This window comes from Misgurnus anguillicaudatus, chromosome 16 (genome assembly GCF_027580225.2).
Source record: "Misgurnus anguillicaudatus chromosome 16, ASM2758022v2, whole genome shotgun sequence".
Lineage (NCBI taxonomy): Eukaryota > Metazoa > Chordata > Actinopteri > Cypriniformes > Cobitidae > Misgurnus > Misgurnus anguillicaudatus.
Genome location: NC_073352.2, coordinates 1,042,903 through 1,058,392, shown reverse-complemented (window position 1 = coordinate 1,058,392; position 15,490 = coordinate 1,042,903). Strand labels below are relative to the sequence as shown.

Below are 15,490 nucleotides of genomic sequence, written 5' to 3'. Positions count from 1 at the left end.
TGGTCCTGGAGGGCCATTGTCCTGCAGAGTTTTGTTCCAACCCTAAATAAACACACCTGAAAAATCTAACTCAAGTCTTCACGATCACTTGGAAATTAAATTCAGGTGTGTTTGATTAGCGTTGGAACTAAGCTCTGCAGGACAGTGGCCCTCCAGGACCCAGGGTTCCCCACTCCTGTTTTATGTGAATAAGTAGGCAGGGTGATTTTCACATCATTTTAAAGAAAAAACTCTAGACTACTAGATTCTGTTTAGGAAAGTCTTGTTAAAACATGTTTAGTATGGGTTTTGTGGACTTATATCAGTGACTTAAAAATTTTGCTTTTTTAAAAACCATGCATAAACCGTTTTCTCTCAAAAATACAAATATTTACATACATGTAGCTCATATAATATTTTAGCCCAGTTTGTGCTGAATGCAGTGGTATGAAACACTTGCCATTATTATGTTTTAAAGCAACTGAAAAAAGACCAAATGTAAGAGCATGTCAGAACCTCTGACAGTGTCCCAAAATGGTTGGACCCCAGAGGGTTAACGACGACAGTGGGGCCTGTGGCCTTAGTCAAACGGGTTGGCACGTATGGTCGGGTTGCGATTTTGGCACTTTTGTGTGTCTTGTGAATAGGATGCCATACAGACCCGTTTGCCACTGAACCTGCATTAACGACGACAGTGGGGCTATTTCCTCGGCTAAAAAGCTGTGCTTGATTAGTTAATTATCTGATCGTGCTCCTCCCGAACCTTGTTAATAAAACATCGTATGTTGAAAGTGTGACATTGAAACAACGTTGTGAAATCAATCTGAATAGAAGTCCCAGCCGCCACTGATAGTGACACATAGTACTAAAGTAATAAACACGAACCTCGATTAAAGGGGAGAGGGGGTGGTGTAGCTACAATATACAACAAAATTTTTAAAGTAAACCAAAAATCTGAAGTAAAATTAAAATCATTTGAACTAATGTTGTTAAATATGGAAATAACCGATCGTAACCACAAACAGCTCTCTTTTGCCTTAGCTACAATCTATAGACCTCCGGGCCACCATGCAGATTTCCTTAAAGAAATAGCAGATTTCCTGTCTGAGCTTGTAGTCACTGTAGATAAAGCTCTTATCGTTGGTGATTTTAATATTCATGTGGATAACCCAAAAGATGCACTAGGACGTGCGTTTATGGATGTTCTAAATTCTCTCAATATTAGACAAAACGTGACAGGGCCAACGCATACTCGTAAGCACACATTAGACTTAATTCTGTCACTCGGGCTCAATATTAATGACATCAAAATATCACCTCAGAGTGATGCAGTTTCTGACCATTACCTTGTGTCATAGGATCACTCAATCCACAACATGCTACAGATTAGCCAGAACAATAATTTCCACCACTAAAGATAGCTTTATTAGCACTCTTCCAGACCTGTCCCAAATTAAACATGTAGCAGATAACTGTGACGATCTAGATATTGTAATAGAAAATCTAAACAATGTCTGTTCTAACACATTGGATGCCGTTGCTCCCATTCGAAAAAAGAGAATCAAAGAAAAAACGCCAGCTCCATGGTATGATGATCACACCGCAGCACTCAAAAAGGCAACTAGGAAAATGGAAAGAAATTATAGAAGCACAAAGTTAGAGGTATGGCGTGCAGCATGGAAAGAGAGTGTTAAACAATACAGACAGGCTATTAAAACCGCCAGATCTACCTATCTTAGCAAGCTTATAAATGAGAATCATAATAACCCTCGTTTCCTCTTCAGCACCGTTGCAAAACTGACTAGAAATAAAGAACAAACAGAAACCAATAGTAAACTTCAACACAATTAGTAACGACTTCATGAACTTCTTTTCTAACAAAATTACGGCTATAAGGGAAAACATCGTTGCTACCCAGGCAGCCACCACTCTACCCGTTAGTTCACTTAACACTAGACTACCATACGAACATCTTGATTCATTTAAACCTACTACAATAGATGAGCTCTCTAGACTAGTTACATCATCCAAATCATCATCCTGTATATTAGACCCCGTTCCCACAAAACTGCTTAAAGAGGTATTCCCTGTAGTGTCAACCCCGGTTCTAAATATCTTTAACTCATCACTAGAAATAGGATACGTTCCAACAGCTTTCAAACTAGCAGTCATTAAACCGCTTTTAAAAAAAACACAGCTTGATCAGGGAGAGCTTAATAACTTTAGACCAATCTCAAATCTCCCTTTTCTTTCGAAAATATTAGAAAAGGTAGTGGCAAGCCAGTTACGCACATTCTTGACAAATAATAGTACATATGAAAAGTTCCAATCAGGATTCAGGCCCCACCATAGCACAGAGACAGCGTTGCTTAGAGTTACAAATGACCTCCTATTAACATCCGATCGTGGTGAAATCTCAATTCTTATATTATTAGACCTTAGTGCAGCCTTTGACACAATAGATCATACAATCTTACTCAATAGACTAGAAAACTATGTTGGTATCAGTGGTCAGGCGCTAGCCTGGTTTAGGTCGTATCTAACCAATCGCTATCACTTTGTTTATGTAAACGAGGAAGAGTCATATCACTCCCTGGATAAATACGGTGTACCGCAGGGATCGGTTTTAGGTCCTATCCTGTTCTCGTTATACATGTTACCTCTAGGAGACATTATCAGGAAACATAACATAAGTTTTCACTGCTATGCGGATGATACCCAGCTTTACATCTCCTCACATCCCAGCGAAACACACACGTTTTCTAAGCTTACAGACTGCCTTAGCGATGTTAGTGACTGGATGGCACATAACTTTCTTAAGCTGAACTCCAATAAGACAGAGATACTTATTATTGAACCGAATCACTACAAACATAATATGTCAGATTACAAGTTGCACATAGATGGCTGCACTGTGGTGCCATCTTCCACGGTTAGGAACTTAGGTGTGATGTTCGACAGCAACTTATCCTTCGATAGTCATATCGCCAGCGTCTGCCGCACAGCATTCTTCCATCTTAGAAATATCTCAAAAGTACGCCATATACTGTCTACATCTGACGCAGAGAAGCTTATCCATGCTTTTATGACCTCTAGAATAGACTATTGTAACTCGCTACTCGGGGGATGCCATGCAAATCAAGTAAACAAGCTTCAGCTAGTTCAAAACGCTTCCGCAAGGGTACTTTCTCGATCTAAAAAGTACGACCACATAAACCCAATTCTGGCATCTTTACACTGGCTACCAGTTAAATATCGCATACAATTTAAAATATCACTAATCACCTACAAAGCTTTAAATGGCCTAGCACCCTCATATCTTAGAGAATTACTATGAGAATACAATCCATCACGCACACTACGGTCGCAAAATTCTGGTCTCTTGATTATCCCTAGACTATCAAAAGTGTCTAAAAGTGGAAGGTCATTTTCCTACTTAGCCCCTAAGCTCTGGAATGATTTACCAACCGATGTCCGAGAATCAGACACAGTCGATAATTTTAAATCTAGACTTAAAACTTTTCTCTTCAACAAAGCATTCGCATAATTTGTCTAGTAAAAGTACTTAACTCGAAATAGTTATCTGTACGGAACAAAGCACTCGCGGTCATAACACAGACCAACCAAATAAATAAATAAAAACCTTATCTTAACCTATAGTCGGATTGCGATTTTGGAACTTTCGTGTTCTTGTGAATAGTATGCCATACAAACCCGTTTGCCACTGAACCTGCATTAACGACGACAGTGAGGCCTCCAGCCTTAGTCAAAAGGGTTGGCACGTATGGTTGGGTTGTGATTTTGGCGCTTTCTGTGTCTTGTGAATAGTATGCCATACAAACCCGTTTGCCACTGAACCTGCATTAACGACCACAGTGGGGCTTCTGGCCTTAGTCAAACGGGTTGGCACGTATGGTTGGGTTGGGATTTTGGAGCTTTCTTTATATTGCGAATAGTATGCCATACAGACCCGTTTGCCACTGAACCTGCATTAACGACGACAGTGGGGCTTCCGGCCTTAGTCAAACGGGTTGGCACGTGTGGTCGGGTTGCGATTTTGGTGCTTTCGTGTGTCTTGTGAATAGTATGCCATACAGACCCGTTTGCCACTGAACCTGTATTAACGACGACAGTGGGGCCTCCAGCCTTAGTCAAACGGGTTGACACGTATGCTCAGGTTGCGATGTTGGCGTTTTCTCGTGATCTTGTAAATAGTATGCAATATAGACCCGTTTGCCACTGAACCTGCATTAACTACGACAGTGGGGTTACAGGCCTTAGTCAAACGGGTCGACAGGTTTCATTTTCTCTTAAAAATCGGAAGGTGACCCTTAGTTACCATATATACCGTTGCAGTGGGCCCCCAATTTGCAAAATCCTCAACTGTGGATAATATAATTATGCCGCAATAGTTACTCTGTCTAAACTAAGCTGATTAAACCACATCACTGTGTGACACTTGCATTACATGTGAACGGCCCCTACGCTAATATGATTTTGTTTTTCTCTCCCGGTCTCGTCCCTGGGTCCCATTGACCCTGAGGACAATGGGACAAACAGACCCAGTTCCGGTAGATGTGAAAGTCGGCACACCTCTGATCTACTGGTCGTCCTTCAATGTGATGCCCAGCTGATGCCTGACCAACGACCACCGGCAGGACCCGCTTAATATCCGCTTAATCTCTGCTTAATCTCCGCTTAAGCTCCTTATCCGTTTATATGTGTGTGTATACATGTATATCTCCCAAGGGTTTTTCCCTCCTAGGACTTTTATTTTTATTTCCTCGGCTAAACAAATCGGGGTTTTTGTTTTTTTTCTCCTAGGGGGGTTTTTAACCCAGGGAGGTAGCCTGCTTGGGCTTAACTTAGCTTCTTCTCCTAGACGTTACATTAGTAATACGCTCGCTCATAATGTCGCGTCATAGCCGCAGCAAATTTGACTGCTTATGCTATTGTGTATTATGTTGTGCTATCTGTCGTTTTTCTGTGCTTTTACTGCTTCTATTAATGTAAAGCTGCTTTGAAACAATTGAGTATTGTGAAAAGCGCTATATAAATAAAATTGAATTGAATTAAAGTGTTTTACTCACACACACGTGTGTCTTTTATCATAAACCCTTTCAACGCGTGTGCAGCATGAATTCGCGTACCCTCGGAAGAGAAGTCACCGCCCGCTACTGTGACACATAATAGTACTAAAGTGTTTTACTCACATAAGCTGCGCCATTCTGTCCGGATCCAATATTGATGGAGGAGCATTGCTTTTTAATCGCAGTCTCTCTTCAAATCCAGTGTTCTTCTGAACATCCAAACATGTACCAACTGTTATGATTCCCTCGTTTAATAGGAATGATGTCTCTCAACGTAAAACAATGGCCCGAATACGGTACGGTTGAGGTTTAGCCATCCTTGCTGTAACTTGTTATGAAAACTCACTGAACTAGATGTATTATGTGGGCGCGGTCTCAAGTTGGAGAGCTCATGAATAGTAATCACCTCGATCAATTCTACGCCACACTGATAAGCTTTTTAAACTGACCTGATTTCTCTGCTTATTTCTTTTCAGTGGCTAGATCTGACAGAGGAGATGGAAGTTAATTTTCACATTCACGACACAACACAAACACATATGGACCTAACACATATCATAAAATACAAGTAAAAACGGTTTTATGTGGAAGGGCCTCTTTAAAGAAACCTCCCTCACTTATTCTAAAATGACCAGTATGTGGCAGAATGATACAAACAGTGAATTTTCTATTAGTAGAATATCACAAGGCTGGGAAGGGCTTTTAGAAAAACAGATTTGAAAACCTTGAAAACCAGAAAGAACTGATATATATATATATATGAATACTTTCGTTGCAAAATGAGATACATTTTTGTCAAAACATGTTTATTATTATCATGTTATTATTTTGTATTATGGTGCTACTTAGCTGTATTTTTTTTAAGTTATAAAGGTTTAAATCAAAACAAACCAACTGCATTTGAAATGATATTAATTGGAATGCCCACCAAAAGACGAGATTTCTGAAAAAAACCCAGAGTTATCTCGTTTTGCAACGAAACTCTTCATTGAGCAGTCGTGCTCAAAATTATTCATAGCCTACCTACCCTTTGTGAATATGGCCAAAGAAGGCTGTGAAGGTAAATCTGCATCATTAATACTTTTGATCTTTTATTTAAAAAATCTACAAAAATCCAACCTTTTATTGGAGAATAATCATTTTAAATGGGGGGAAATCTCATTATGAGAGAAATATTTTCCTTTATATACACTGCTCGCAATTAATCATACCCTTTTTTTCAATACTTTATGCAACCTCCTTTTCCCAAGAGAACAGCTCTGAGTCTTCACCTATAATGCCTGATGAATTTGGAGAACACCTGACAAGAGATCAGAGATCATTCCTTCATGCAGAATCACTCCAGATCCTTCAGATTCCAGCTGTTGGTTCTTCTTCTCTTTAGTTCATCCCACTCATTTTCTTTACACTGTAAAATATTTCTGTAGAAATTACAGTATTAATGGGTATTACTGGGAACTAGCAGCCAGTACGTTACTGTAGATTTTACATTTATGTTATTTACTGGCAACAGTTTGTTCAAAGTTAAATGAATATGAAACATTTTTAGCCTTTATCTTCTACAGTAAGTTACTGGCAACCAGCTGCAAAATTACAGCACGTTTTTTACAGTGTAAGGTTCAGGTCAGGGGACTGGGACACTTTTGCTCAGTGACTAATTTTTGTGTTAATTTTGATGTTTGTTTTGGATCATTGCCCTGAAGGAAGATCCAACCATTGTCCATTATAAACAGTAAAATTTGCAGTGTTAAATTAACTCTATAAGAGTTGAAATTAACACTGTGCCCGAGTGTATTTGGTCCCACTCAGAATTGGTGATAAACTAACTCTAGACATAGTGTTAAATTTTAAGAGTAAAATTAACTCTATTTTGAGTAGAAATGTAACACTAATCAACACCAAACAGTGTTACAACAATTAACACTATGGGGAAATTAACTCAGTTTAGTGTTAATTTGTCACTAATGTAGAGATAATTTACACTTTTAATGATGAAAATTAACTCCCTAAGAAAAATATTTTAACACCTATTTTGTGTTATTAAAGGTTAAAGGTCAATAAAATAAACACCATTAAGTGTTAGTATTTCACTCTGTAGTGTAATTATGTTAATCTGTTACAGTGTAAAATTAACTCTAAAAGAGTGTTTTTTATTGCCAATGACACTGTAAAGTGTTTCCAAAAATATTTTAGTAGTGTTAATTTCTACACTTTTAAAAGTAATAATAAGTCTAATACGATGTCAAATTACCTCTTAAAAACGTTTATTAAAACACATTCAGGCTTTAGAAACATACACATACATGCACAAAAATAAAAAACACAAACATCAAGTCTGCATGAAATGACAGTACGGCACTACATGCAGTGCAGAATCTGTTGTACCGTATTTCATCTGGATATCAAATGGTTTAAAATAACATAACTCCTCAACATTCACAACCTTTAAAACTCTGTCTGGGTGCAGTCTGACTTTAAATGAATGATAATGGTCATCAAAACATACAGTTTCCAGTAGTGTTCCGCATAACAAAACATTTTCATCTTTTACAGCAATGGTCTTAATCTTGCAGAACACTGGCATCTCACATGCTACTTGAGTACAGATTATAAAATCAGGGCGATACTCAGTTCCATGGTGCTTGATCCACTTTACACAATAGATGAGATCTGACATTACCGCTCCAAGTCTGGAGGCCATTTCTTGACCACCTTTAAGTTCACTGAGCGCCATCATCTTTCCTGGGCCAAGAGACAATCTATCATGGCTAAAAGACTCCCAATACATTGCCATACAACTCTGGTGCTTTTTGGCTAGTGTTTTAGTGATGTTTTTGAAGCTTTTCAATTGTGTTTTAAAAAATTTGTGTTTAGCTTCATAACGCATACACCACATGTGGAGAATTGGTCCAATTTCTCTTATGCTTCGTGGGTAGTGCAGCATGAAGTGATGTTTGGGTAAAAGATTTCGTTCTGGAAACAAGTTTTTAAACAGTTGGTGATGTTCAGCTATTAAATGTTTAAGATAAAAGGTCATGCCTTCTGTTAGGACTGGAGAAAATATGATGTTAACAATTTGAAGAAGTAAAAGCAAAAGATGCCAGTACTTATCATCTTGCTGTATTAAATCACCAAATAATAGGGGCATGTTGCGCAACAAGCACCAAGATTGGATGGCATTTAAACCCAAATCATTGCTTCCATCAAACAATTTGACCATTGGAGGACGGTTCCGCTGCTGATTATAACCATAGTCAAAAGCATGTATTCTGCCAGCAAGATCATTAGCACTCAGAAAATGAAGCTGAATGTATTGCAAAACAAGTTTAACCTCTAACTGTGCAACTCCTAGAACGTCGTGCATTATATCCACTGAAAAATTGTTGGCAGTGTTGAAATATTTGAGAGAATTTAACAAACACACCCGTTTAACACCATAAATGTGAGGTAATGAAGAGTCAGTCTGTATTGTCTCACAGTGCAAAGAATGCATTTCAGTAGTTCGAAGTACAACTTCTGGGTTATCTTCACAGAACACAGATTGGAAGCGATCTTTTTCAAGGAGACAGAAATGACAGCAATATCGAGCCCCAAATGACTCAAGGAACCCAAACAAGCCATGTAAGCCAAGATTATCCCCAGTGACTTGAACAATCGTACCCCTGATACAATGTCCAGATACTGGATTCTGAATCCCTTTAATCTCAAGCACTTTTAAATCATTAACAAGAGGTTCAAGTATAGAATTAAAACCATAACGCCTAATGTCCTGTGCATGAAAAAGGGCACATAAATGAATATTTACTAATGAGGAGTTAAAAATTGGGGGAAAATTCCTTAATGTAAAATAGATTGCACCCAATTTGTGTACACCCTTTTTGGGACCCAAAGGATTAGCCGTCTCAAAATCATCGTAAAATAGCTGAATTTGTAAAGCATCCTTTTCAGTTACAAATAAGGGATTACTTTTAAAATATGATGCATCACTTAGATCAACATAAACACCTTCCTTTGGGACATGTCTGGGTTTAAACAAGTTTGTTAGTTGTGGATTTTGTAAAATGGCCTTAAGTGTTTCTAAAATGGGAATATAAGAATACCTATCAGTTACAATAACTTGATTAAACGTTCCTGTGGTTTTATTTCTCCTGCTGTCAAATCGTGTTCCAAGAACTATTTCTCTTGGTTCAACAGTTCCCCATTTTTCTGCAAACAATTTCTTTCTTTTGGCATCAGAATTTAACAACGTAAATGGGTTTTTTAGTTCCTCAAAATAATTTTCTATTTTCCTTTTAGTACCAGTGTCCTGTGAAGATAGACAGAGCAAAGCTGCATCCTTAGCCTGACTATGAATTTCAGAAACAACTTCTTCCATAGATGAAACAAAACTATTTATAGCAGACTGACTTAATCCAGCAACGTTTAGTTGGGCAACAGCAGAGGCACACATATCCAAAGTGCTCTTATTTGACTTTAACAACGCAGATGTTGTGGCCACTTCTCCAGCATTGCTAACCTGATCAAATGTTGCAGAACTACTCTCTGCATCTGCCACTGCAGTGTCCAAGTTGTCAATGACGTCAAAACTCTGGTCACTTTCTTCGGCATGTTTTATGTGTAGATGTTTCCGAAAACCTGAAAAACTACCAAACACTGAACCACATCCTGACTCTGCACATTTAAGGCGAAGATTCTTTCCAGGAACAAAACCATGAACTAATCTGAAGTGCCTAAGAAGTAATTTTGAACCATTGAACTCGGCCTGACAAGCAAAACACTTCATCTGGTCTGGATACCCTAGCTAAGAAGCCTTACTCTAACCTCTGCAACACGAGGACTCTCATTTACTTTGCCAACATCTATGTTGTACACAGTCTGAATGAAAGTGTACATGTTGTGCAAAATAGTGTTGTAATTAGTGCCAAATACAAAGTGTGCCTTAAACAGTTCGTCAAAGGCACCAAGAGAAGAGGTTGACTTGCACGGAATGGCATGCTGATCAAGAATGATGAAGTACTGATGAACTGCGTTCTTCTGAGGTCCCACAGCCAAGAGATAGGGTTGGTCACTCCCAGTGATGTTTCGAAGATGCTCTTCTATGTTTGTTCCACTCTGAGAAAACAAAGCAAATTGTAAATAAAATATTACTAATTCATAAAATAAATAAGCAAATAAATTTAACAACCAAACAAAAAACCAACCTTCTTGAAGACAACAAGATGCCTCTCTGCTTGAGAAGCAGACACCTTTCCTGGCCTCTTCCTGCCTTGAGCAGAAGGTGGGATCAAATGCAAAAGCAGTAGTTTGGAGGAGAGATCACTGTCCCAAACTGTTTAGATACAAGTTAGCAATAATGAAAATTAATGAACAGTACAAAAAATGCATTCTACCATAATGGTCCTTTAAGTGTTAATCATGATATTAACTATTACTGAACAAATTCTGCAATATTTTAATTAACCTTAAACATCTTACCAAAATTAGCACTCTCTTCAGAGTCATCAGTGGGATGTTCAGCAGCTATCAGCAGTTCTTGCACATCACTGGTGGTCGGAAGATTTTTGCAATGCTGAATAACCTTTTTCTTGAACATGGTTGGCCACCTCTCCAGCAGCTTACCTGACACTGCTCCTCCAAACATCAGAACGAAGTCTTGTTTAATCTAACAAGTGGACAAAAAAATGACCTAATTACCTAAAATCTGTATCTGTGAGAACCAGTCAACATCTTATTAAATAGAAATCTATTTAAGCACTGAATCACTTTTTATACATCAGAAATAAATTTATAAAAATTGCTCAAAATTATTATGAACGCATACCAAGCCTTTAATGTCTTTGAAACGTGGAAAGACTGTCAGTATATTGTTCGACTGCACAGGGTCAAGAACCATGCCATGGCGATAGTCAAATGTCAACTTCATTTTCATCTTGACGGAGTCCTCATCAGCAGAATGCTTCATGAATGCAATTGCTTCCTTGCATTCATCCTCACTCAAGACAGCCTCTGGAGCAAATTGTGGTTCTCGTCTTATAGTTGGTCCACCAGACATCCCCTCAGCAGATGGTCCTTGTCCTGATGGTAAACACCAGAGCATTTTATGATCTTAAACACTTAAGTTTTTTCCTCATATCATCAAAGTAAACTTCGTACAGGTACAGAAAGTAGCTTAGAGGTCAAAAGATTTCTGAATTTGATTGTGTACCTTCAAATGATGTTCGTCTCTCTTTAGCCAAGCCTCTCTGTATAGTCTTAATTCTCCATGCTAAGTATCCAGTGCCGCTCTCACCATCATAGTAATGCTCCTTACAAAACAAAAATACAGAAACAAAAAAAACCTGAATGATTAAATAACTTATAATTCAGGAACAACAACTCTAGCATGGGTGTGTGTGATCAACAGCATTTAAAATGTCAGCATTTTTCAATGCAAAAACTGAGTGACACTTACATAGCCATTTTTGGAAAAGGGATCACTGAGGTAAGGAAACAAAGCCACAATTCCTCTGGCATATTTTTCTTTCACCTGCCTTGGTGGGGATGAACTGCATAATTAAGAAATTAGATTGGCTTAAAACGATACAATGTTTAAAAGACAATTATCGTTTAATAATAATGATCATAATGCTGATTACCCATTTTTTTCTGTCATATCAGCGGCCAGGATGTTAACCATTTTTCTCCTTGTTTCATCCCCCAAAGACTTTGTTCGGTTGTATTCATTTATTATTTGCTCCCCGCCTGGTTTCTGGATCAGAATGGATTCTACCAACTAAAAATCAATTGAGAAAAAAAATAATAAATATGGCATGTTAAGACATTTCATTGCAATTCCAGCATAATTTAAAACAATTAATTAACGGTATCTATTCTAAAAGTTTTATTTTTCTTTTTAAACTCCAATCACACATATCAAATGTTAACACTTCTCAAAATGCTCAAGTATTAAAATCTCGATCCCCACCCTTTTGGCTTCGGAATCTATCCTCATTCGTTTACTGGAAGGGCTTTCCGCAATGATGACTGTATCACGTGATTCATTGGAGTCAGTGGACGAAGAAAGTGACCGATCTGACTGCACAGGAGAGGCTTGTGGAGAGGCAGATAGTACATCTGGGTGCATATACATTCATGTGGTTAAAAAAGTTTGCATGTTAGTAATAGACCCCTTCACGGTTCACGTCACAGGCTGTTCCCACTGCGCATGTCGGGGTCAGAAAAGTCATTACAGCTGATTGAGTTGCGTATTATTCGGTATCGTCAAAAATGCCTACTTACGTCGTGGGCTGTGAAAATCGCACGAGGTCTTCCGTTAAGTTTATGCGATTCATGCAGAATCTCAAAAACAAAAAAATACAACATCTGCGTCTGCAAGCAATTAACGTGCAGACTGGGACGATGCAAAGATCAAAGAGGCTTGTGTTTGTAGTGCTCACTTCATTTGAGGTAAGTCATCATTTTTCAGCATTGTTAGATTAAATTATAAAGCCTAAATGGTATGAACAGTTCGACCCTGTGCTGCGCGCGCACCCGATAATCATCCAATGTTTACAAACCTTGAAGGGGTCTATAGGTTGAGGAAATGTCTATAACCTGTCAGATACAAACCTGCACCATATATGATGGTGAGAACTCCAAGTGAGGGATCCTTAATTACGTCCTCAAACACATCATCATCCACCTCAGTCCCCGATTCATCAACAATCTTCACTCCCTCGGGCACAGTTGGGACACCAAATTTTAGAAAGGCTGAAAACAAGTTAAAGAGAAGTTAAAGAGAAACTAAACTGCTTACATTGTAGTTTTGACATGAATGGTCTTTAAAAATCTAACTTTAAGAAGCTTGCTGCTAAAATACAGCTAAATACACCTAAATAAACATTTTTTTTACCTGCAGACAAAAAAATCCTTCAGTCTTAGCTCAGATATTTTGACAAATTTTTGGGCATCCCCTAGTTTCACCTTAACCAGCATGTTCTGTAAGAATTTCACAGTTAACAAAAATGAAAAGATTGTGCTATGCATATAAATAAAGAGATAAACCGGTTCAACAATTTGCATAAACATGACAGTATGTGTAATTGTGTCCACAAGATAACAAAAAATAGTGTGTTTGACTTACACCAAAATATATATTATAAGTAGTAGCATTACAATATTTTTTTTAATACGTTTACCTTCCTACTTTCCAATCATCAAGTTTAAGCTTGCCTGCAATAGAAAAATTAAAAGGATACCATATTAATAATATGTACTATGCAATATTACCACAGCAACTTCAATTAAACTGCTGCAATAAATTGAACTAACGTTATAGCTGTGTGCGGTTTCATTTTCAATATTAACACACATTTCCTTTACCTTCAACACAGCATGCAAACACTGCCATTGCTGACAAAAGAAGCTAAAGTTCAAATTGCGTTATTTACACAACTTCTGCTGTGATTACATGAAGCAATTGTAACAGTAATAACGTCAAATAATACAGCGGGTTTTTTTTTATAACGGACTATTAATGATAACGTACTGTTTACAAAAAACAATCATCTATAAAAAGTCCGTGTAACCAAAGTTTTTTTCTTGGTGTAACCAAAGTTTTTTTTCGTATAACCAAAGTGGAGCAACAGAGCACACGCAGAGTAACGTTTACAGCATTCTTCTTCGTCTTAGTGCAACTATGAACTAACAGTACGACCACATCGCCCTCTATCGGGCGTTAATATAACTGCAATTATGAAGTTTGACCATGAGTTCGACCCAAGAAAACTATGTTACACATTTAATCTATCTAAACCACCAAGATTAACGTTATACCGATCTGTTTTATGATATTATTTGTTCCAGTTATTTACGCTAAACTCGAGTTAACGTGTATGACGTCATGCATGGCAACTCGACACATTTAAAACAATATTGCCTTAATTACACGTGTTAAACATTTATATTTCAAACGGATGCAAACATAAGCCACATAAATACTTGAACATGGCAATTTCAACCGCCATAAATCTTTAATTAGCAGGTATTTTATTTGAAACAACCATCTTCAGACATATACATTAAGAAATACGTTAAAAAAATCTTATTTTAATAAAAATAAAAAAACAACAACTACATATAGCAAAGAAAAACTGTGAAACAACATAAAAGCTAATCATTACCACATTATCTATTGAATGAATTTGCCGCGAATTTGGTCAGTTGCCTATTCAAAATGTAAAAGTTTAAACCAACATATATTCAACAAAATTAATCAAACTAAAACTTATGAAGTAGAAAATAACACACGTATTCAAATTTTTTCACACAAAATGGAAAAATTACGTTTTAATAGGAGCTTACCTTTCGACGAGAGTGAAAAGAAAATGGCGCCGACGAAACTTCTCTTCAGAGAGCTTGAGGGGCGGAGCTTGACAGTGTAAAGTTAACGAACCAGAACATAGCACTCAAAATTTTCACTAACACTAGGGGGTATCTTTCACTATTTGTTGTTACCATAACTCCAAAAGAGTAAATGTGAAGTAACACTGCGGAATTAACACTGCCAATTTTACTGTGTATGATTTCTAACAGGGACAGTCAGTTTGGATTTTTTATCTGTTGGTATTTCATAGAATCCATGATGCCATGTATCTGATCAAGATGTCCAGGATCTCCAGCAGGAAAATTAAACATTAAAGATACAGTATATTTCATTGTACACCTGGGGTACATTTTACACCTGTGTGCACCAAACTAATGTTGAGTGTTTGCTACTAAAAAAGTATTTTTTTATTCATCTAGGTAAATCAGATAATAGATGCAAAACCTCGCAAACAAAATATCTTTTTTATTACGTTGATTACTCTAGCACAGTGGTTCTCAACTCCAGTCCTCGGCCCCCCCTCCCAGAACATCCCAGACGCCTCCACATATAAAACACCTGATTCAGTTCATCAGCTTGTAAGTGTGTTAATTAAAGGAACTGTATGTAGGATTGTGGCCAAAACTGGTATTGCAATAACAAAACTTGTGGCTAAAACTGGTACTGCAATCACACAACTGGTGGCCAATACACAAAATGACAACATAAACATCAGTTGAGGGCTGCAACCCGACTTTTTAAATGACAATATCCTGGCCAGAACACTGTTGTCAGTGATATAAGTATTTGAAATGAAAATGATTTCTTAATGTCTAGTGACATATCAGGGCCATTTTATGATTAATTGGTATAAATTTCTTACATACTGTTCCTTTAAGGAAAAGTTTCAAACATTCTGGAAGGAGCCTAATGAGTGGAATCAGGTGTTTCATATAAGGAGGCATCTAAAACATACTGGGAGGGGGGGGCCGAGGACTGGAGTTGTGAACCACTGCTCTAGCATGAAGAGACAGAAACATAATAATTTAGAAATAATAATACAGAACCAGCAACTAAA

The 15,490-nt window shown here is 37.6% G+C and overlaps 1 protein-coding gene across 2 annotated transcripts; it reads right to left on the bottom strand.

Moving 5' to 3' along the window:
• Positions 1 to 6,939: 6,939 nt before the first annotated feature.
• On the bottom strand, positions 6,940 to 14,731 carry LOC129422902 (uncharacterized). Of its 2 annotated transcripts, none has more exons than XM_055179050.2 (12): positions 13,431 to 14,731; positions 13,247 to 13,280; positions 12,961 to 13,046; positions 12,678 to 12,818; positions 12,034 to 12,182; positions 11,705 to 11,841; positions 11,521 to 11,614; positions 11,275 to 11,374; positions 10,891 to 11,144; positions 10,545 to 10,731; positions 10,271 to 10,398; positions 6,940 to 10,181 (listed from the first exon to the last, which is right to left on the bottom strand). In XM_055179050.2, exons 5-12 carry the CDS (start codon positions 12,058 to 12,060, stop codon positions 9,867 to 9,869), a joined length of 1,242 nt encoding a protein of 413 aa, XP_055035025.2. In that variant the 5' UTR covers positions 12,061 to 12,182; positions 12,678 to 12,818; positions 12,961 to 13,046; positions 13,247 to 13,280; positions 13,431 to 14,731; the 3' UTR covers positions 6,940 to 9,866. The 2 variants fall into 2 exon arrangements, with proteins under 2 accessions (XP_055035025.2, XP_073710094.1); XM_073853993.1 differs by having other exon boundaries at positions 14,412 to 14,731.
• Positions 14,732 to 15,490: the final 759 nt, after the last annotated feature.

What these genes read in the sequence shown, in the direction of transcription:
- LOC129422902 (XM_055179050.2), bottom strand. Translation starts at nt 12,060, where the DNA reads ATGAGGATAGATTCCGAAGCCAAAAGG. An exon ending in CCTTTTCCAAAAATGGCTAT is followed by an intron (nt 11,375 to 11,520) that starts GTAAGTGTCACT and finishes TTGTTTTGTAAG; the next exon opens with GAGCATTACTATGATGGTGA. An exon ending in GAGACGAACATCATTTGAAG is followed by an intron (nt 11,145 to 11,274) that starts GTACACAATCAA and finishes GTTTACCATCAG; the next exon opens with GACAAGGACCATCTGCTGAG.